The sequence below is a fragment of the Rousettus aegyptiacus genome, unplaced genomic scaffold (assembly GCF_014176215.1).
Source record: "Rousettus aegyptiacus isolate mRouAeg1 unplaced genomic scaffold, mRouAeg1.p scaffold_m13_p_7, whole genome shotgun sequence".
Lineage (NCBI taxonomy): Eukaryota > Metazoa > Chordata > Mammalia > Chiroptera > Pteropodidae > Rousettus > Rousettus aegyptiacus.
In genome coordinates, this window is record NW_023416310.1 from 113,714,872 (window position 1) to 113,736,481 (window position 21,610).

Consider the following 21,610-nt stretch of genomic DNA (forward strand, 5'->3'; position numbering starts at 1 on the left):
ACACAGATCTGATAAAGAATAAGTATCCAAAATATACAAAGAATTCTTAAAACTCAACAATAACAAACGACCCGACTAAAAATAGGCAATAGATATGAACAGAAACCTCACAACAGAAGATATACAGTTGACAAACATATGAAAAGTTACTTAATTTTTTTTTTCACTAGGGAATTACGAATTAAAACAAGATACTATTATCTACTTGTTAGAATAAAAAAATGAGAATACCAATTGCTGGTGAGGACGTGGCACAACTGGAACTCATTCAGTGCTGATGGGAATGCAAAGTGGTACAGCCACTTTAGTAGTTTCTTGTAAAGCTAAAAATAGTCTTTTTATACCATTAAGCAATTACTCCTAGTTATTTGCCCAACTGACCTGAAAACTTCTGTCCACACAAAAACCTGCATTCAAAAGTTTATAGAACTGCTCCAAACTGAAAGCAACCAAGATGCGCATAAACAAGTGAATGGAGTAGTATTCAGTGATATAAGTAAAAGATATCAAGGAACCTTAAATGCAATTGCTAAGTCAAGGAAGCCAATCTGAAATGCTACATGTGACATGATTCTAATTATTCTGGAAAAAGCAAAAGAGAAAACAAGGGTAGAAAGATCAGTGGCTGCTGAGAGGAAGGGGTTGAATGAATTAAAATAGAAGAATTTTAGGGTGGTGAACCTATTCTGTATGATACTGTAATTGTGGGTATATGACATTATGCATTTGTCAAAATCCACAGAAGCTTTCAGCACAAAGAGTGAACCCTAATGTCTGCAAATTTAAAAAAAACATTTAGCAGGTCAGGGGATCCCCAACTGAATGCAGGATGTGACCAAAAAACCTCACTGTGATGGATATATGAAACGAGGAAGTGAAAGGGATGAGAGAAAAGGGTGTTGACTTCAGTAACTCTGGAAATGAATGGAGTCCATAGAAAGAAAATCAAAGAGATGTACATGATGACGATACTCCTGCAGGTATGGGTTACCAACTCTAATGCTGCTACATGTGGATACAGAAATAAACAATCAAGAGAAAAGATGGCGGAGGGCGAGAGCAAGGTTTTTAGTGGGCATGGTAGTTTACAGATAAGCATGGCAAAAGAGCAAGAATAGTCCGTACAGTAATGAATCAAATACATTGGTATGAACTCATGTTTAGTGTACTATAAACAAAGGACTATACACAGAAATACTTATAGATGTGTCTATACTGGGTTAGTATATAGTCATCTATTTCCTTGCTCTGTCAGATGAGAGGGCCTGGAAGCAGGGGATATGCCCAGTGCCCAGATCTCAGTTTCTACCATTCTTCAATAAAGGGAACCAGGGCTTTTTGGAAAAATGGCTGATTCTAGAACTAGAGCAAGAAATATATGAGATGAGCCTGGAGTATCTCGTTGTGGTAGAAAGTAAGAGCTCAAACAAACACCACAGTATGGAAACCACAGTACAGGAAGCATGGGGAATAACATTAGAGAAACCTGACAAACCAGGTGATCAACATCAACAGTCAAAAATCATGTTAACAGGATATATCCTTGATATGATGCAATAAGAACAGCACTTGACCTGTTTTTCCTCCCCCAAAATAATAACCCCAATCTAGTCATGAGAAAAACATCAAATTTCGGCTGAGGGATATCCTACAAAATTCCTGACTAGTACTCCTCAAAACTGTTAAAGTCATTAAAAACAAGGAAATTCTGAGACCTATTCACAGCCAAGATAACAACAAAACGTATGTGGTACCCTGAATGGGATCCTGGAAAAGACTGAGGAGATCTGAATTATGGACATTAATAATCATTGTATTTCTGGTGCCACTATAACAAATTACCACAAAAATAGAAGCTTAAAACAAAACAAATGTATCTTACAGTTCTGTAGTAGAGAAGACTGATCTTACCGAGAGCTCAAATCAAGATTGCACCACGCACCGCTCGCAAGGCCAGCCCCTTTACTTGGCTCATGGCCCCGCCTTCTTCAAAGCCAGCAATGGCAGGACTAGTTCCTCCTACATACCTCCCTCTGCTTCTCTCTGCAGACTCCCTTCTCCGGTTTAACATGCTTGTGATTACATTGCGCCCACCTGGATAATCCAGGAACTTCTCCCTATTTGAAGATCAGGTGATTGGCAACTATAATTCCACCTGCACCTTAAACGCCCTTTGTCTCATAATCGAATATATTCACAGCTTTAACTCATTACTCTGCCTACCATAATGCTGTGCTGATACCATTTTATTATGTAGGAAACATCATACTAATGTAATAACAGGAGAAGTTGGGTGTGGGGTGTATGAGGACTCTCTTCTATATTATTGTTGCAATTTTTCTGTAAATCTAAAACTGTTCTAAAAACCGTTTTTTAAGTGACAAGGAGAGGCCAGTGTCCACCTGCAGATAAGAACAGTGCAGGGGGGTGGGGAACCCCATGTCTGTGCAAATTCAAACTGCCTCTGTAGGGACCCAAGGAGGGTTTGGAGCATTTCTTCAGGGGGTGAGCCAGGGCACATAGCATGGAGCCAACCAAAATGCAAAGACAAAAGAAACAGAAGACAACAGGGTCCAGACTGCAGAGAAGACACTAAGCTGGGAGGCAGGGCAGAGAGGGTTCTCAGCAGGAAAATCAATTTGTAAAATGAAAATTCAGGAAAAAAAATTATTCTTAAATTTCTGTTGAATGAGTGAATGAATGAAAAAGGTTAGCACGGCAAAGCAATCCTTCAAAGTTATTAGGAAATGGGGTATGATGTCTGCCAATTTCAAATGGGCCAAAGACAAAAACATACACATATGCATACAAATAAAGTGAATATACGGCAAAATATTAACACTTGGCTCCTATCAACAGGGTCCATCCCTTCAAAGGGAAGGATGAAGCAGCAAGGGCTCTGAGTGGTCAAGATGACATGGGACCTCCCAGGTCCAGCTCCAAACCTGTGTCTTCACCCACCCTGGGGACTGTTTAAAGACAGAGCAATGATTCTTTCCAGAAATGCTTGAATACCCACCAACCTACACCTCTATCTGCACCCAGACTGACTTTTCTCTCATAAGCTCAAACTGGTGAAGTAATCACTGCATCTCCAGGAAAAAATCCCCTGGAAGGCAAGGCCACGCACATGGAGTGTTCTAGTTTCCAGTCTGCAATAGCTCCACATGGCTTGTCTTGCAGGAATCCCCTCCTGGTGTCTCAAGAAGTGTGACACCTCTATTTGCAGGATATTCAAGTAACAACTCTGGCTAAGACAGATGTTGAGTGACAAGTTTTATAATGAGGACCCAAATAGGGGCCTATGGATAAATAATTTGCTTCTAAGTGTGATAATGCTGTGATTCTCCCATTCTGCCAAAGTTTCCTGCTCATTGATGGCACCATGCTTGAGAAGAAATGACAGCTACTGACAAGGGACAAACAAGGACACATGCAGCCTTCCCACTGACCCCTGGTTTTTATAAACTCTGTCTTGGGCCTGGTATTTATTAAAGGCATCTGTAACAAAGTGCTCTGCTCTCTCCAGTAAGAGCACCATAGTATAATAAAACCCATTTTAAAAAAAAGAAAAAAAGAAAAAGAAAATGGTGGCACCCATTCCCCCACAAAAAGCATTCTAATGAAAGTCAGAAAACCAAGAAACCTAGTCTTTTTCTCTCCCCCCACATTAAAAAAACAAAACAAAACAAACAAACAAAAACAAAAACCGGGCCTTCCTATTGGCTTTGGGCTTAGAAACAGTACATCTAAGCATTATAGCATGACCAAAAAATCTATTACTTGAGTAAAGGGTTTCTCATCACCATACACACAAGCTGTCAGTAGTAAAAGCACATGCAAAGTACACCACTCAGTGCCATAACCCACCTGTGCGTGGGAAACCGGCTTGGCCTAGAGCTCTGTCTTCATGTCAGGCCTGCTTGGTTTGGCTGTTGTCACTATTTTGGAGGCTTGGGGGAAAAGGTGAATAAAGAACCAGAATAAAGGGTAAACTTTTCTTTGTGAAAAGTAACAACCGAAAAGGATCACATAAATGCTTTCTACTATCAAAAAGAGAAGATAAATTTCAGGGATCTCTGCATTCCCAATGTGAGAGCCACCTATTCAAAGTAAAATTTCTCACCCAAATTGCTAAACCTGGAACTTCTTTTTTTACAAAGCATTTTATATGATTCGATATACTTTTTGGTGAATCACTTATGCATCCTACAAATCTTTAAACTCAGATGACGGTGCTATTTCCAGAGAGTGCTGGCAGATGAGAGAGAAAAGCTGCAGGGTAATTCCTGTGGGAGGCGCTGGCACGTGATGAGCTCATCTCTGGAGCTAAGAGGATGACACAGGCAGCCATGTGCCCATCACAGCAGCAGGAGGAAACTGCTGAATCCACAGCACGAGTCTGTGAGAGAGTGAAGGTCCAGAGTAGAGGACTTCGGGACGTGGCAAGGGAGGGGTTCTGGCCCTGGTTCTTGAGAAGGGGACAGTAAGCCACCAGGCCTTCACCTGCATGCCGCATCCTAGATACCTGGGAACAGGACAGCCATGCATGACCCACTGCTTTCTCAGAAAACCAGGAGAGGACACTGGGTGCTCTGCTAGCTTTGGTCAGCCAGGAATTGCACTGCTAGACTGTTCTATTCACATTGGAATTAAAGGAGAAATTTTTTTTGTCTTCACTCAAAAACTGAGAATTCTCTCTTGGGTACAGTTTTAGTCTTCCAAAATGAAGAGTTCTGGGGTGGACAGTGGTGATGACTGCACAACAATGTCAGTATATTTAATAGAACTGAACTAACTAAACACTTACAAATAGTTAAGACAGTCACTTCTATATGTATTTTACCACAATTTTTTTTAAACTGTAAAAATTCTAATGGTCAGAAATTTTTGCAGTTGGGTCCCTAAAGTTAATATAAAAATAACATTTCCTAACCCCAAGATATGAATAATAAATGCACCTGAACATAAACATGCTCTCGGTCCATACCGCTAAAACCCTGACACATTCTTCTAGTTGCCCCATAAATAACCCTTGGATGGGGACTAAGCCATCTGCTTTGGTTCAGACTGAATGTATAGATCCTGTTGGAGTCAACTCCAAGCAGGGTGACGTAATGCTCAAAATGCGTGACAGCAAGAATGTTGAACTGAAACACCATCATGACAGCCAGTTACAACACTGTGACTGCTCTGCCTTACGGATGGACCCATGTTGCTGTGGGTATAACTGAAGGGGACCAAAGTTTGCCATCCTAAAGATTCCTTTTGAGATATTGGTTTTAGGTTGGTTCTGAAGAAACAAAAGGCTCAGAAAGAACCTTTAACCCTCCCCCTTACCTGTCCAAGAGACTGATGGAAAAAACTGCTTCAGGAAGGAAATCTGAAGATATTCACCGTAGCCTAATTTGAATTAAGGATAGCAGATAGGAAGGCACCAAGCAGGGGCCTGGTAGCAAGATCACCCCATGTCCACAATGAAGCAAAAATCTGTCTGCCATGTGTATTCTACTCTTCCCTAATTACCTGTAAATTCTCCCATTCTCACTTCAGAAAACTTAATGCCATTCCCCACTATTCTCCTTTGTCTAAAATGACATATATACCGATTTTGCTTATCTTTGGAATTTTCATGTTTATGTGAATTCCCCATGCATGCATATTAAAATTTAATTTTCTCATGTTAACTGTTTGTTCATTTGATCAGCCTAGCTAAAAGAACTTAGAAGGTGAGAGAAAATAATTTTTTAGCCCCTACGCAATAAATGTTATTCTAAAAATTCCCCAGCATTTCTATCCTCTTGGCTGTCCACTTACCTGGACTTCTGGTAGGGTGACCACACAGAGCAGTTAGATTCAGATTCTTGTAGGGATGATGCAAGGTTATTAAATGAAAGGCAAGGCCCACAGTAAGAGAAGAAAACTAAGACTCGATACCTAGCTTGGCTTTAAGATCTGATACAAGTCTTCCAAAGAAACACTAGTGGCCAGGGACATTTGGGGTGGACAGGGATGGACATCTGCTCAACCTCCACTGTAAAGTCCAGCACAATCCAGGTTGCTCATAGCTCGCCCTGGACACCATCAAGCCATTCTATGAAATGGGCCCTGACTATTCCAGGACTGCTTACTCACCTCCCAATGGTTCTACCCTGTGCCAACTTGCTCTCCCCATGCTGGTTGGCTCTTTCCAGACACCTCACTGTCACTTATTTTTTTATGTACAAAACCTGTATATAATTAATGTATACATCTTGCTGAACTGGAAGATAAGTACACACTCATGAAATCATCAGCGTTATGTATACCATAAACATGTTCCTCGCTGCCAAGTTTCCTCCTATCTTCTCATCTATGGTTATTATTATTACTACTAACATATACATATAATGTTGTGACAAAAACATTTAACATAAGGGCTATCCCCTCAGCAAATGTTTCAGTGTATGACAGAACACCATTCACTACAGGCTATGGGCTGTACATTAGATCTGCAGGAAGAATTTCCCTTGTAGCACCAAAACTTTGTGCCCTTTTCCCTACCTTCCCCTCCCCTCCCCCAGTCCTGGCAACCACTATTCCACTCTTGGCTTCTCTGAGTTTGATTACTTTAGATTAATTATATAAGCAGTATCATGTAGTACTTATCCTTCTGTGACTGGCTTCCTTCACTTAACATAATGTCCTCAAGGTTCATCCATGTTGTCACAAATGGCAGGATTTCCTTCTTTTTTTAAGGCCCTGTCACCCTTTTTAATCCCAAATCTTCCTCATCCAGATTCCTACTCTACGAAGCCTAGAAAAACAAGTTGCAACATTACATTATCCTGACCCAGCTGCAGGCAATTATAACAACAGAAACTGTACTCCCCTGCCAGCTTCTGCTAATTCAAAAGAACCAAATTCCTTTGGCAAAACATTTCTAATCTTCCGATTTCGCTGGGAAGCTATTTGCCTTGGGTTAAGTATTTTAATAGCCTGGCGCACTCTTGTACCTTTAGACTGCAAATGGAGACTTCCCATTTGAGACGAAATCATTTATCACTTTTGACGTCCCATTTTAAACAAGCGCTCCAGGTATTATCTATATTCCCAGAATTACATTAGGAGAACCAGTCAAAGAATATCCTTTCCAAAAATCTTTCCTAAAAAAATAAGGCCTAGTTTTAATTCGTCTTCCTAAAGCAATTTGCTTTTTTTTTCTTGATTACAAAGTGAATAATTTTTGTTGTAAAAAATTGGAGACATATTTAAAAGCACAAAGAGGAAAAACTTATCTCACACCTTGCCACTTAACAATAACCTGTGATATGCGTACTTACAGCCTCGTCTCTAACTAGTCATGGATTTAGACTATTGGGTTTCCACACTGGGGATACTGAGGATGAGAAATAAAAATCAAGACCGAACATGAAATTCAAAGGATTCTGCTTTCATTCTCAGAGACAGTTGTAGAAAAGCTGTTAAACTTGATCAACAACTCACGCGTGGTGGGCAAACCAGTTTACTGGCCAAATTTAATCATAAGCACAGCCTGCCACCTGATAGCACCTTATACTATTACAGCCACAATTCTACACACCACACTTTTGTTTAATGGCCCTGTACATAATTAAAGGCAGGAAATGGAGCTTGGAGGCATTCAAGGATCACAGAAAAATAAGTAATGTAAAGCAATAGTCGCCCTTTGCAGAATAGAAATCAATAGGAGAGTCAAAAGGGTCAGGAAAGCAAGACGTATTTCCATGGGCTCAAGTTCAAAATGAAAGAGTATCCTGGTGGATTGTAGCTCCTCACATGGAGAGGGCCCCCTGGGAACCTGTAAAACTGCAAACAAGTCTTACAAAAGGGATGAGTCTGCCTGTTTCATCAGGCTTACCAAGCTACATGCATTTCAATATGGCAGCTTGTGTGCTGTTTTTAAAACACACTTTTACCAAACACCTACTACATGCCAGGTACACTTTAGTTTGATTAACCCTTACCCAGAAGAAAGTATTCTCAGCATTTACAAATTGCAGCCAGTGAGGCCACAGTGGGTTCCTCTCATCTCAAAAGTGCAGGTACACCAAAAGGCATATGCTCATATTAGCACATCATGTCAGCATAACTGTTTACAATACCCTTCACTACCTTTGCAATAAATCCCATACTTATCTCTGACTTTCATTTCAACACTTCTGTACCTGGTAACAGTCCTTTCAGGCATCAAATTATATCTAACTTGCTACAACTAAATGTTATCAATGAAATGTCTATAACCTACAGGAGCTTTTCTTACTGTAAGTGAATGTATAAGAAAATAAAGGCTAAAGGCAGGAATCCTTTATCAGTTCTCAACACCCGGTATACCTGGCTCCAGGTGTGCCCTTAAAAAGAGTTGTTTAACAAAACTTCTGAATAAAATAAAATCAAACACCATGGTTCTTTAAGCTCACTGGAAGGAAACTGTTTCACCATGTGCTGGAGTTTTGTTCACTGTGGATTCTGATTTTGAAATCTGATTACTCAAAGTCTGCCGTCTGTCACTCCCTTTCAGGGACTTGCAACACATCGACAGTTGCATGGCTCTGTTACAAAACTCCACTAATCTTATCTTAGACTGGCCAGAGGTAAGTGTTTCAGTAACTAAATGTACTTCATGGATTAAGTAGATTCACTTAGTTTTTGTTTTGTTGTTTTAAGCACAGAAGTCTCAGCTTGCACTGAATGTGTACTCTCAGATGCTGAGCCTTCTCTTCTGGAGGGTCATACATATGGGAATTTAACCATTAATTCAGGAAAACAGAAAAATTTAACCATTAATTCAGGAGAGCAGGTCAAGCTAGGGGGCAAGGAAAACATATCACCTCTCCAAGAATAAGTGCTCCATCCCATGGAAACAGGAAGTGAATTTACTCCACTTGCCCATGGTCTGCCTTCTCCATCAGGTGACATTATTATAGACCTGGTCTGTGACAAGCTGCCAGTCCACGACTTGTTTCATAGAACCTATTGTCAACTTCAGGTCCCAAGAAAGTCTCAGACCAGGGCTCAGCCATGAGTTAGTCATGACAGGGTCCAATGCAGAACCATGGAAGAAAAGGAGAAAGGATAAAATGACAGCTTGTCCCTGTCTCTAAGGCTATTGCATGACATGGGAATGGTGGTCATCTGACCTGTCTTTAGAAAATCTTTTCTTCTGAACCCAAAATACACATCTGCCAACATCCACAGGCAGAAAACCTGTGGGAGAAAAGCAAACTTAGGGCCGGTAATTGGGGGAAAAAATCAAATCAAATGAAAATTTAATAAGATGGAATAAAGGAGTCTTAGCAGCAGCCAGCAGCCATTTCTTCCTCAGACTCATGGACAGCTTTTTATTACAGGGAGTTTTCTCTTGGGAATATGGATCTTGAAATCTCACAGTTCAAAGCCTTCCATTTAGGAAAAGTTGTTGCAGGCTCTAAGACTCGATCCCAGAGACACTCCAGTGCACAGCACTTGTTGGCAAAACACTCTGACGTTTATTCTGCAGACTTGTGCCCAGCGGTCATGATGGAAACAGGCCATTTCCAGACCTGGCTCTTTCGGTCAGGCCCCTTCGTGCTTCAGAAGCCAGTCACCAGTAGAAACCGGGTAAAGTCCTTATTACATAAGGCTGACAACAAAAAGATCCCAGGAAACAAGCAACTTTCAGCAGCATGTTGGTTTGCTAAGCTCTAAAAAGCTTCTCTTGAGATCATCTGAGAGATCACCTTAAAATTGGTGTCTGAACAAAAAGAATGGAAATTAAACTAAATAAAAGAAAAATCCCCACTTAATCCCTCCACTTGTCCAAATCAAACAAACTTCATGTTTCTATGCTTCCTTCTCATGAACAGGTGAAATTTATTTCATTGAGAAAGGTGAAGAGGACAGAGACGTCTCCTAGCACTTGACTGGTTTCCTGGTGCTCGGTAATGGCCCCAGAGCCCAGAGAAGGCCCCAAAGACTTATGGACTCCATTCCACAGGAAGCCCAAAGAACTCTCAAAAGCTAAGAAGTTGTATGTTGTTCTGGAGTCACAAGGCCCAGGGTTCAAATCCTAACTCCATCTTTCATTAGCTGTGTGGCTTAGATAAGCACCCTCACCTCTGTTAGCCTTAGCTGCCTCATCTGTCCAACCAGGTCTGCATGGATGGTAAACAGAAATGAGCAAATTGCCTTGGCCCTGCACCTGTTATAGATTGAATTGTGTCCCCCACTAAAAAAGGTGTTGAAGTGCTGACCCCCAGCACCTCAGAATGTGACCTTATTTGGAAATAGGGTCCTTGAAGCTATAATTAGTTAAGATGTGGTCACACTGGAGTAGGTACAATAGGCCCCCTTACCTGATATAACTTGTGTCCTCATGAGAAGATAGCCACATGAGGAAGAATACCACATGACAACAAAGACAGAGGTTGGAGCTAGCAAGGAACCCCAAAGGTTTCCAGCCACCACCAAAAGTGAGGAAGGGGCAAGGGAGGACACCCTTATGGATTTCAGAGGGAGCATGGCCTGCTGACTTCTTGATTTTAGACTTCAAGTCCCCAGAACTGTTGTTCTGATGTTTTAAGCAATGCAGTTTGTGGTTCTTTGTTACAACAGCCCTAGGACACTGATACACTGCCCCACCCGGGAGACTTCCTGGTGTCTCCTGCACACAAGCACAGAGAGTGAGAGCTCCAAATGTCCCAGAAAGGGCTCCGCATGACCTCCCACAACACATTGACCATCTCTCTCAACGAGCCTTCTGGACCCAGATTGGATTTCATAACCAATCTCTACTTACTGGTTGTCAGCATTATTTGTTTCACCTATTGCCTTGGCCTATCGATAATCTAAGTACAGCAAAAAAACAGATTCAGGAGGAAGCAACCATACATTCAAAGTCCATGTCACTTATTTAGAAGGAAAACAGTTTTTGAGGCTTTAGAAGAATGAAGTCCTCAGAACTGCCCTGTAGGGAGAGGGGTGGCCAACCCTTGCAAGGAAGCCGAGCAGTCTGCTCTTAATAACTTCCTTAGCATTAACATGAACACAATGTTTATTTGCCGAATTTCCTGAAACAGGCAATGTTACTCTTAATATGTTCATCTTCAGTCACAGTTATGCAGTAGTGGGGACCAAGCCCACTCAATGTAGGGGGCTCTCACTGCTCCCGGCAACAGGGCCCTCAGGCCTTTCTAAGGCTCCTCAGGAGCCTCTCATGTTCCAAGGTGTGGAGAGCCAATTACCAGAAAACGCATGTTTTACCGCACCTGGTCCACAGCCCCCATGGGAAGCCCCCTCCAGCCTGAGGTGACTGAGGAGAAAGGAAGGTGGGATGCAAACCTCACTGGATACAGATTACTTCACGTCTGTTACCTGCCCCACCACTGCCTCAGGAGCCTACATGTTCTTCCCCTACAAGTGTCCCTTTCTACCCCCATGTAGCCCCCTTCCTACCAGCCTCAGAGGAGATGCGAGCCCCTGCATGTGTGGTCCTGCCACTCCCCCACTGGATGTGGCTGCACTAACCACTCCTCTCATCTCTCCCTTGAACAGGAGTCCTCCCAAACTTTGGCTTCAATGTAGAGTCACTTGGGGCACTTCCAAAATAAGGATGCCTGGGCCTCATCCAGAGGCTGGTGTAATTAGCCCAGGTGCTGTTCCAAGCTCTCCTATGATTCTACCACACAGGCAAGATGGGGAGCCACCAGTCCAGGACACGCTCTTGCCCCTTTCCCTAAGGCTCTTGTCCCTGCTGTTTGCCCTTGGGCTGCTATTCTATTTCTCTAGTTGCTTCCACCTTAAAGTTACAGGAAAACGAAAGGCATTTGAACCCTCTTTCTTTTTTATCCATTCTGTCTGGCCACCATCTAGACAATTCTTCTACAGCAGGTCCCTGAAAGAACACTGAACATTTCCTTGGACACATCACTCATTCCAGGACAGGGGTGACATGAAAACCCACCCTCACTATCTCATCCACATATAATGAGGGTCACCCCTACCCTTCTGCCTCCTCAGCCATTGGTTCCAACTCAAATCACCTCTCAGGCACCCTCAGGGACAGGCTGACCTGCATGCTTCCAGCACTGGATCCCCTGAGGAGTTCTTAAAATCCCAAGGAAGAGAGGCAGTGGTCTATGTGGCCTGGATTGAAGGCTACTGAAAACTCTCCAGGCTCTTGAACCACTGGCTCTGTCCTATAATTTGCACATAAGCAGGGCCCTTCACCATCTGATGGAGTTGCCCACTAAAATCTGCATAAGAGAACATAAAGTACAGGTAAGAATAAACCAACCCACAATGGCGAAGATATGGAAGCAACCTAAGCGTACACCAACAGGTGGACCAATAAAGAAGGAAGGTATGGTATACATATACTCTGAAATATTATTCAGCCATGAGAGAGAAGGAAATCCTGCCAGTGGTGAAGATATGGACACACCTTGAGGGCATTGTGTTAAGTGAGATAAGTCAGAGAAAGGCAAATACTGCACCATCTCACTTATGTGTGAAATCTTAAAAAGCTGACCTGGTAAAAACAGAGAACAGAATGGTGGTTACCAGGGACTGGGAGCGGGGGACATGGGGAGGTGTTTTTTAAGGGCACAAACTTACAACAAGTAGATAAATTTGTCCTGGAGATCTAATGCACATGACAGTGATTACAGACAACAATACTGCAGTATAAACTTCGAAGCTGCTAAGAGACTAGAACTTAACTGTCCCACTAAAAAATTATGTGACATGATAGAGGTGTTAGCTAATCCTATGGTGATCATCATACTGTAATATATAAATGTACCAGTTAAGTATACTGAACACCTTAAATTTACACAATGTTATATGTCAATTATATCTTAATTAAAAATAATAATAAGCCAAACCACATTTAGGAAAAACCTATCTGTCAATCTCCTTGGTAAAATAACTAAAAGCAAAACAGAGGAGGCCTATGTAAGGATGCCAATCTCAGCTTCAACCTGGCAGCAGAAATGCCAGAAAGAAACAAAGTCCCAGGAAAGCTCCAGACAGACCTAAGGACGTGACGGGCAGCTAACTGATATGTAATTCTAACAAGAGCTTGTTTGCAGGCACTCGCCAGAGCACAGGGCTAATGGCATTAGGTCTTCAGAAAGAAGGTGTTTTGAAGACATGCATGCACACATGCATGCGCGCACGCTTACACGCGCACACACACACACACACACACACTGGTACACCTGGCAGAACTTCTGAATGGGGCAGTTACGCCTTAATGCTTAGAAGTTGATCCCTATTATTATAGTTAAGTGTAGCAATTCATGAAGGTTTTCTTTTAATTTATTTTTAGCTGCTTAGCCCCTTTGAAATTCAGCAGCCCAGAAATACTGAACTCACAAGTTATGTGACACTGAACAGCCTAACTTAACAGACCCTGTGACAGAGCAAACCTCCATCTCTCTCAGTGAAATACAGTAAAACATGTCAAATCACCAAAAAATTATTTTGAGGGGAAAGAAAAAACATCAGAAGAAAATAATTCCAAAGAGCCTTATTAAAAATATAAAGCAGTACTGTAGTCTATCCTTTGTAACATCGTTATCAGCTGTGCCTCTGTGAAAGCAAGCCATCGTAGTCCCCACTCCCATACTGTGGATATTGATACTGCTGTCATCAGCTAGCACACATCACACGTATAGTATGTGTGAGGAACTGCAACAAGCTTTCCCCACTCATCTCCTCTGTTTAAGACTCACTACCCTCGAGGTGGGCATGGCTTTGTCTCTAAGGCTCAGAGAGGTTATATAGCTGGTGTAAGGTCACACAGCATATGAGTGGGGAAGGAAGCAGGACTCACATCTGGAGAAGTCATCCCCCAAACCAGCCTGTCTTACCTTTTATGAGACTGGCAGACCGTGCTTCTAAAAGGACCAATTCATGTTCCCAGCAGGAAGACCAGAGTGGTGACACAGGGCCCTCACACAGCAGGCCACCCGCTGAACGAAGAATCCTGACAGGAGTGGGTGAGCTCCACAGAGTCTGCACTGGACAGTCACATCGCCAGAGCGGGAAAGAAGGTTTCATCAGAAACATCTATTCACCCCATGCCACCACAGAATGCCTTAGCCCTGGGGAGCTATCACCTGCACCCTTAAGTCCTTAGTGGGAAAAGGGCCTTAAAGGAGCCCACACTTGGCCCCTACCACCAATGGGTACATTGTGCTCCTGGGCCAGGATGACCCAGGCTGAATTCTTCAACTGAGCCATGACCCAAGCAATCATCCAACCCTCCTACTCAGCCAGGCATCCCTACCAATCTCAGGCTGGCTCTTCAGGCAAGGATTCCATATCCTGCAAGAAGAGAGAAAATATGGGGCGAATAACTAAGAACACTGTGCTGACAAGGGGTAGTGTTACTTACAGTACAACACATGAAATCAAGTCACCTGCAGCAGGGTAAGCTCTCAACGTCACTCAGGAGTGTCACCACCAAGGGGATAATGAAAAGAGATGCATATGTGCACTATACAAAGCTACAAGTAGATAACGTCATAAAAGATAGAAAAAAAAACATCTGAGCAGACAGGTAGTGTGCTTAGGTCCATCCAGCAGAAACACAGGTCCAAACTCATCCCTATGCACGTATTTTAAGCACTGGCCTTTAGAAAGTCTCTAAACAGACCTTGTAACCCTGTTCCATTAGACTGCTGGTGATGCAGTGGAAAATAGATTATTCTTTACTTCCTACCTATATGACTGTGAGCATCACTGTTTTAATAGTTGGCAAAATCTATTATTAAGTGTCAAGAAAAGTTGAGACACAGGGAGTGACACAGATCACCTCTCTAGTTTCAGGTTCCTCATCCACAATATGAGGGTCTGACTCGCTCAAAGACGGACCGAGCTGAGGATAAAGAATGAGCACATGCTTCAAAATGCCAGTGATGAGGTGAGGCCGCTATGATTGCATCCCCCAGGCAGCCTGGGTGGGACAGCACTTCGGGGGCATGCACATGAAGTCGGTGTCAATGCAGAACTCAGGCGAGAGGCTGAGCAAATCATGGTATGAACACAAAATATATTTGTGACAAATTTTCCAAGGCTATTATTCTTAAGTGAAAAATGACACAAAACTGCATTTACAGTATGAGCTCAATTATATAAACAAGATACATGGAGAAAGCAAGAAAATTGTTACAAGAAGATGAACTGTGGGGCAATAGAATGCTTCCTTTTTTAATATTTTTCTAGTTTTCTATATTAGTATTTACTAGATCATGGGAGAAAGCATCATTACAAAAAATGTTTGTAATATTTTGTTTTCTAATTTAAAGAACAAAATTATGACTGGGAACAGTTTTTTTTAAAGAATACTATATTGAGTGTGTTGTCAAATTTACCTTCCAGGATAGCCAGCTCTCATGTTAGCACATGACATAATGTTGTGCATAGAACCAGGATGAACTTCCAAACCAGTCAAGGCTTTAAAATAATCTCTTTAAACAAAACAGTACCCCCCGAATTTTGAAGAGCAGGCCACCTGTGCTTTACACCAGTGCACGGCTTTTGCAGCATGCCTCAGCCCTTACCTAGAGAACAACTGTTTGTCAGTGGGTAAAATGCATTTTGCCACAGCCAGAAATATATACTTGTATGGTGCTGTTTGTTGGATGAAACATCAGGCTGAGCAGGTCAGTACACAGCTGCAAATAAAAGGTGAGAGGCACAGGAAAATGTCAAGGCAGCACCTGTGTTCACCAGAACACACAGGGTCATACCTTGTGAATACATAAAACAACAGGAGAGTCAGAGATGGACAGTAGGTGCCAGAGGGAGCAAATGGTATAAAAGCCATGAGACAGTGTGACACGTTGGAGTGGTGGCGCTGTAACTAAGGCTAATGTGCATAGTCAAACTAGCAGGGCTCAGTGTATGTATGGCCTCAGAGGGAGATATTGGGGAGCCTCTGTTCTAGAAGTACACTTTTGAGAACACTCCAAAACTAGTGCTCAGGCCCCCTATGACCTGTGAAAGCTCTGTGTTTTCGAGCTTCGTTCATGCTCTAATTCTAACCACTTACTCCTGAGGGAGATTTTACCGTTCCTGTGTGGTATTACATTGTCACCATTGCAGGTCTACCTTATAAAAGAGCAAAATTCACTCTTTTGATGGACACTTGGTTGTTTACATTCATCAAGGTGTTCATGGAGTGAGTACCAGAGCCCCGAGCCTCCCACAGGCCAGAGGACACCTTCCTCCTACAGCCATCCCATCCAGCACCTTATGAACATGGTTGGAGGCTGCCAGAAACAGGAGAGGAGGTAGAGGATTTATTGTAATCTCCAACAACAATTAATTTAAACCTCTTTTTTTCTTCTACACACATTTACGGAAGTATTTTCATCATTACATAAATACAGAATTTATGTGCTATGTGTCCACGAAAAGTTCATTTGATATTTCAAGGCTCTATGAAAAATACTTTCCTAAAAATTTCCTAAAAATCATTGCAAAAGGGTCCATAGGGTTGTTTGTAGGCCAAACAAGATTAAAAATGACCACCTTTCCATTCCCCAGGTCCAAAAATACACTGAAAACCAACTCTTCAAATTTAAGGAAAAGCTTCATGTTACTTCAATATGCAGTTGACACAGGTTTGAACTGCATAGGTACAATCACATAAATTTTTTTTTCAATAAATATATTGGAAACTTTTGGAGATTTTAGACAATTTGAAAAATCTCACAGACAAACCTTATTATTTTCTTAACAACATGTCCTTTTCTCTAGCTTACTTTATTGTAAAAATACAGTATAAAATATTGAAATATACAAAATATGTGTCAATAAACTATTTATCAGTAAGCCTTCTGGTCAACACTAGGCTATTGTAAAGTTTTGGAGGAGTCAAAAGTCATGTGTGGATTTTCAACTATGTTGGGGGTTGGCACTCCAAACCCCCACATTGTTCAAAGGTCAACTGTATATTCAGTTTTCTGAAGTGAGTGAACAGACTTGGCAAGAATTTTAAGTAAACTCTCAGTTGACAAAAGGTGAGCTAGTTATTCCTCAAGAGAAGAGAACACCATAACTGCGACCTTGCCAGAGGCCAGGCTGAATTCGAGGACCAGATTCAATTCAACCTTTCTTTCCAACCTTCTCAAGAACATGGTCCCTGTTGTGGTACTCAGCCCAGGTCTGCCAGCTCCCAGGAGGGCTGGCAGTTTCTTACTTAGCCGTGGAAAAATTCCTACAACCAGAGTATCTTGGAGGACCAAGTGGACAAGATGTGGCAGGGCTTTCCCATGCAGTAGGACAAGACAAGTATTCCCCAACAGAGACTCGGAGCTTCACCATCTCACATGCCTTGTAGATAAGCATTTCAATACGTGAACTATCTTACAGATGAACAATACACTAGAATGAAATCTTGCCATTTGTGACAACATGGATGCATCTAGAGGGTATTGTGCTAAGTGAAAGTCAACAGAGAAAAACAAAAATCACATGATTTCACTTACATGTAGAATCTAAAAACAAAATAAACAAAACAGAAACAAACTCATAGATACTGAGAACGAATTGATGGTCGCCAGATGGGAGGGGTGCTGGGGGGATGAGTAAAAAAGGGGAAGGGGTAAAGAAGTACAAATTGCCACATATAAAAACAGTCACAGGAATGTAAAACACAGCCTAGGGAATACAGTCAACAATATTGTAATAACTATGTATGGTGTCAGGTAGGTCCTAGACTTATCACTTCATAAATTACATGTCTAATCACTATGCTGTCCACCCAAAACTAAAATAAGATTGAATGTCAATTGAAAAAAAATTTTTTTAATTAAGAAAAAAACAATACAGATTACTAAGGAAAAGATTTGTGACATTTGTGTACAAATTAATTTCCTCTGAGCAAATGATATTTTTATGCCTGTTTAAAAAACAAACAGTCTCCATGACAGATGCATTCATCATTCAAACAATCGAGAAGCCTTCCGGCCACTCCTATCTGCCCAAAGCCTGTCCCAGCCAGCAAGCTCTGTTGACAACACAGCACTTCCAGAGCACATGGGGCACCCAGTTCAAGGTTCAGATTCTGCAAACACAGCCCCACATTCCTGGACTTGCGACTCACAGCCACTCCTTTCTAAGAGTGGACAAGAGGAGCCATTAAAGAAAAATCTCAGAGAACATCCCATTTTCCACATCTCATGCATCCAGACTTGAACACCACATTTTTACAGATTTATTAAACACCTGTGAAGTCAGGAACTTGAGGAAATATACATAGACATTCAAAGAAAAGCTTCCTTCCAGAAGTTTTATTTCCACAAAACATGGTAGATTCTAATCTACTGAAATCTCGTTTATTTTAAAAATTCTTATTTTTAATCAAAAGAAAGTCCTGCCTTTACTTCCAGTGATCCTCTGCAAAAAGCACCCCAAACCACAAGCCCTCAAGACTAGAAACAAATCATATTAGGCAGTGTTTCCTATCTTTTCACACCTATAGTAGTATGAAACAGCTTGAGGTACAGCAGTTTTTATGGTGCAGCACTATGACACAGAGCCCAGAGGTTTACAAACTGTCACCTTTCACTAAGTCCAGCATCAGACAGCATAACCAATATGCACGCTTTAAGTTCAGAGACATCCCCTAACCTCACCCGAGTTCATAGCCCCCTTCCTTCACCCATCAGACATTTTAATCACTGTCATTAATTACATTAATTAATTAATTACGGGTAATGAACTTGAATTCCATCCTCTTTCCCTTAGAACCCTATTGGGTTATAATGCCTTGAGGGTAAGAATTCTCTACCATGAGCATCTCTGCTGCACATGTATGGGTTTTCCATAAATACCTGTTGATTGTTGCTGACTGATCAGCTTTATTGAAGGAAATGACAAAGTACGAGGGCTCTGCTAGTGGCTTGGGCAAGTCAGATGACTGTACCGACCTGTTTGCAAAATCAGGCTGCCAAGTGGCCTAGACAAATATTTATGTATGGATTAAATGAGGCCAAGTGGATGAAAGCACTATAAAAAGTATAATACAATATGCAAAAATACTGTATTATTATTGTAGTACTAATAAGCAATAAATGTTTTAGGTTTTGTGTTTTAATGGGAAGATTGGAAGAAAAAGACATTACAAGCTGGCTGTTCTTTCTTGGAGAAAGTGAAGACCAATAAGTAGTAAAGGCAGGCAAGGTCAATCGTAGACAATGGCCAAGTCTTGAGATGGGCAGAGCTGGAAAGTTCCTACCCATTTCTTTGAAGACAACTTCATTCTATTTCTGAGCAAGAGAAAATTATGTTCATAGCCCCTTCCACCTTCTTCTCCTCACCTTCTCTTTCCTTTCTCAGGTCGGAAGGACTCACCCCATTCACTTGCTAGTAGACGCGGCCAGCCCAGGGACACAGAGGCTTGAAGGTTTATGCCTCATAGGTATTTGGAATTCTGGGCTGGAGCCAGAGACTTGGCTGCCAAGCTGGTAACAGGAAATCTTGGGCCTGAACTGGCCCCACAAAAGCAGATCCTGAAAGGCCAGAAAGTCTCAGCTCATGTCACACACCACTGGGATGTGTCCACCGCCTATAGAAAGTAGACTTGAGCTTGTAGAAAAGAAAGAATTCTGAAAAGGAAGGAAGGCAGGAAGGAAGGAAGGAAGGAAGGAAGGAAGGAAGGAAGGAAGGAAGGAAGGAAGGAAGGAAGGAAGGAAGGAGGACTCTGGAGTCACAAGAAGACTAGGCATGGGTGGGGGATAGGCAAAATGAGTGAAAAGCGTCAAAGGTACAAACTTCCAGTTACAAAATAATAAGTTCTGGGAATATAATATATAGCATGGTGACTATAGTTAATACTCTATGATATGCTTAAAGGTTTTTAAGTAAATCTTAAAAAGTTCTCATCACAAGAAAAAACTTGTAATTATGTACTGTGATGGATGTTAATGGGACTTACTGTGGTGATCATTTTGCAATATATATCAGTATCAAATCATTATGTTGTACACTTCAAACTAATAGTTATATATCAATTATACCTCAATAATGATGATGATGATGATGATGATGATGATGATGATGATGAAGACTAGGTATAAACTGGATCCTTCAGAATCGCTGACCATCTATAGCCACAAGGAACCATGGAGATGAGAGGGTCCAGCTTCTCTATTCGACAGGTGAGAAATCTGAGCCTCCAGAAAGTTGGGAGATGACTCAGGGGTCACACAGCACTGGGAATTACCTGCATAAAGGACTGAGCTCCTGAGTCCTGCTCCAAACTCTTCCCATTGCTGCTGTTTCACCCTTCAAAAGCTGAGGACCACCACATACCCTCCAAACACCCTCCAATTATTCCATGACGAAAAACAAGGAAGAACAGACAATATTAACTAAGCACAGAGGCTGTCAAACACTGTCCCAGGTGCTTCAGATCCATTTTTTCCCATTTACTACAATCATAACCATCTGTATTAATTAGGTAGTATTAGTTACATTTGTAGAAGAGGAAACTAAGGCCAAGGTCATATAAATCATAAGAAAAAGATTTTTTTTCCCTTTTCTACCTTCTAATAGTTTTATTCTTTTCCCCAACAACACTTAAATTAGATACACATGTAATCGAGATGTTAGAAAATCCACCAAAGCCAAATTAATTTTAAGCATTCCACTCCATGTCATAGTTCTGGAACACACACACACACACACACACACACACACACACACACACTCCAAAATAAACAACAGTAAACTTGAAAATGCTCCCAAGTTAATTCTAATTCTTGTTCTATTCTTTTTTTTTAATGAGCTGCAATGTCCCTCTAAACAAGTTTCAGTTTTCTTCATTCTCCACTCAACCTAAATGGGAAGAAAAGCAAGGGTTTCAAGAGCCAGGCTGAGGGTACTCAGGAAGCCAGGGATCAAAGGCTGGGAGCTATGGTCCAGCAAACTGAGCTCAGTCCTGGCCATACAGTCAAGTCCACAGAGGCCAGGAGGAATGAGAATCAGAGGCAAAAATCAAGTCTCCTCAAAAAATTAACTACAGAATTGCCATATGATCCTGCAATTCCACTTTTGAGTATATATCCCAAGGAACTGAGAGCAGAGATTTGAACAAATATCTGCGCACTCATGTTCACAGCTGCAAAAAGCTAGAAGCAACTCAGTGTCCCTTGATAGATGAGTGAGTAAGCGAAGTGTGGTCTATACATGCAATGGGATGCTATTCAGCCTTAAAAAGGAAGGAAATTCTGATACACTTGACGATGTGGATTAACCTTGAGGCCACTGCTAAATGAAATAAGCCAGTCACGAAAAGACAAATACTGTATGATTCCACTATATAAGAGACCTAGTTGAATTCACAGAGACAGAAAGTAGGATGTGGCTGCCAGGGGTCAGGAGGATAAGGAGTTACTGCTTAATGGGCACAGTTTGGGATGATGAAAAAATTCTGGAGCTGCATGGTGGTGATGGCTGCACGACACTGCAAATGTGCTTAATTCTCCTTAACTGTATACTTAAAAATGCAGAAAATGGTAGGTTTTACATTATGTATATTTGACTACAATTTTTTAAAAATCTGTTACTTGAACCATTTTTAGAAAACAAGGGTCTT

General features: G+C 41.6%; 1 protein-coding gene across 7 annotated transcripts in view; it reads right to left on the reverse strand.

Moving 5' to 3' along the window:
* TBC1D8 (TBC1 domain family member 8) overlaps positions 1-21,610 on the reverse strand; it is a 96,030-nt gene that overhangs the window by 60,215 nt on the left and 14,205 nt on the right. For 2 of the 7 annotated variants that reach the window (XM_016157264.2, XM_016157263.2), the window contains exon 1: positions 13,872-17,484. The exons of 2 other annotated variants lie outside the window; for them this stretch is intronic. In XM_016157264.2, coding sequence (XP_016012750.1) covers positions 13,872-14,070 — 199 coding nt within the window. In that variant the 5' untranslated portion in view covers positions 14,071-17,484. 3 more of the 7 variants (XM_016157256.2, XM_016157257.2, XM_016157265.2) reach the window with 3 other exon arrangements.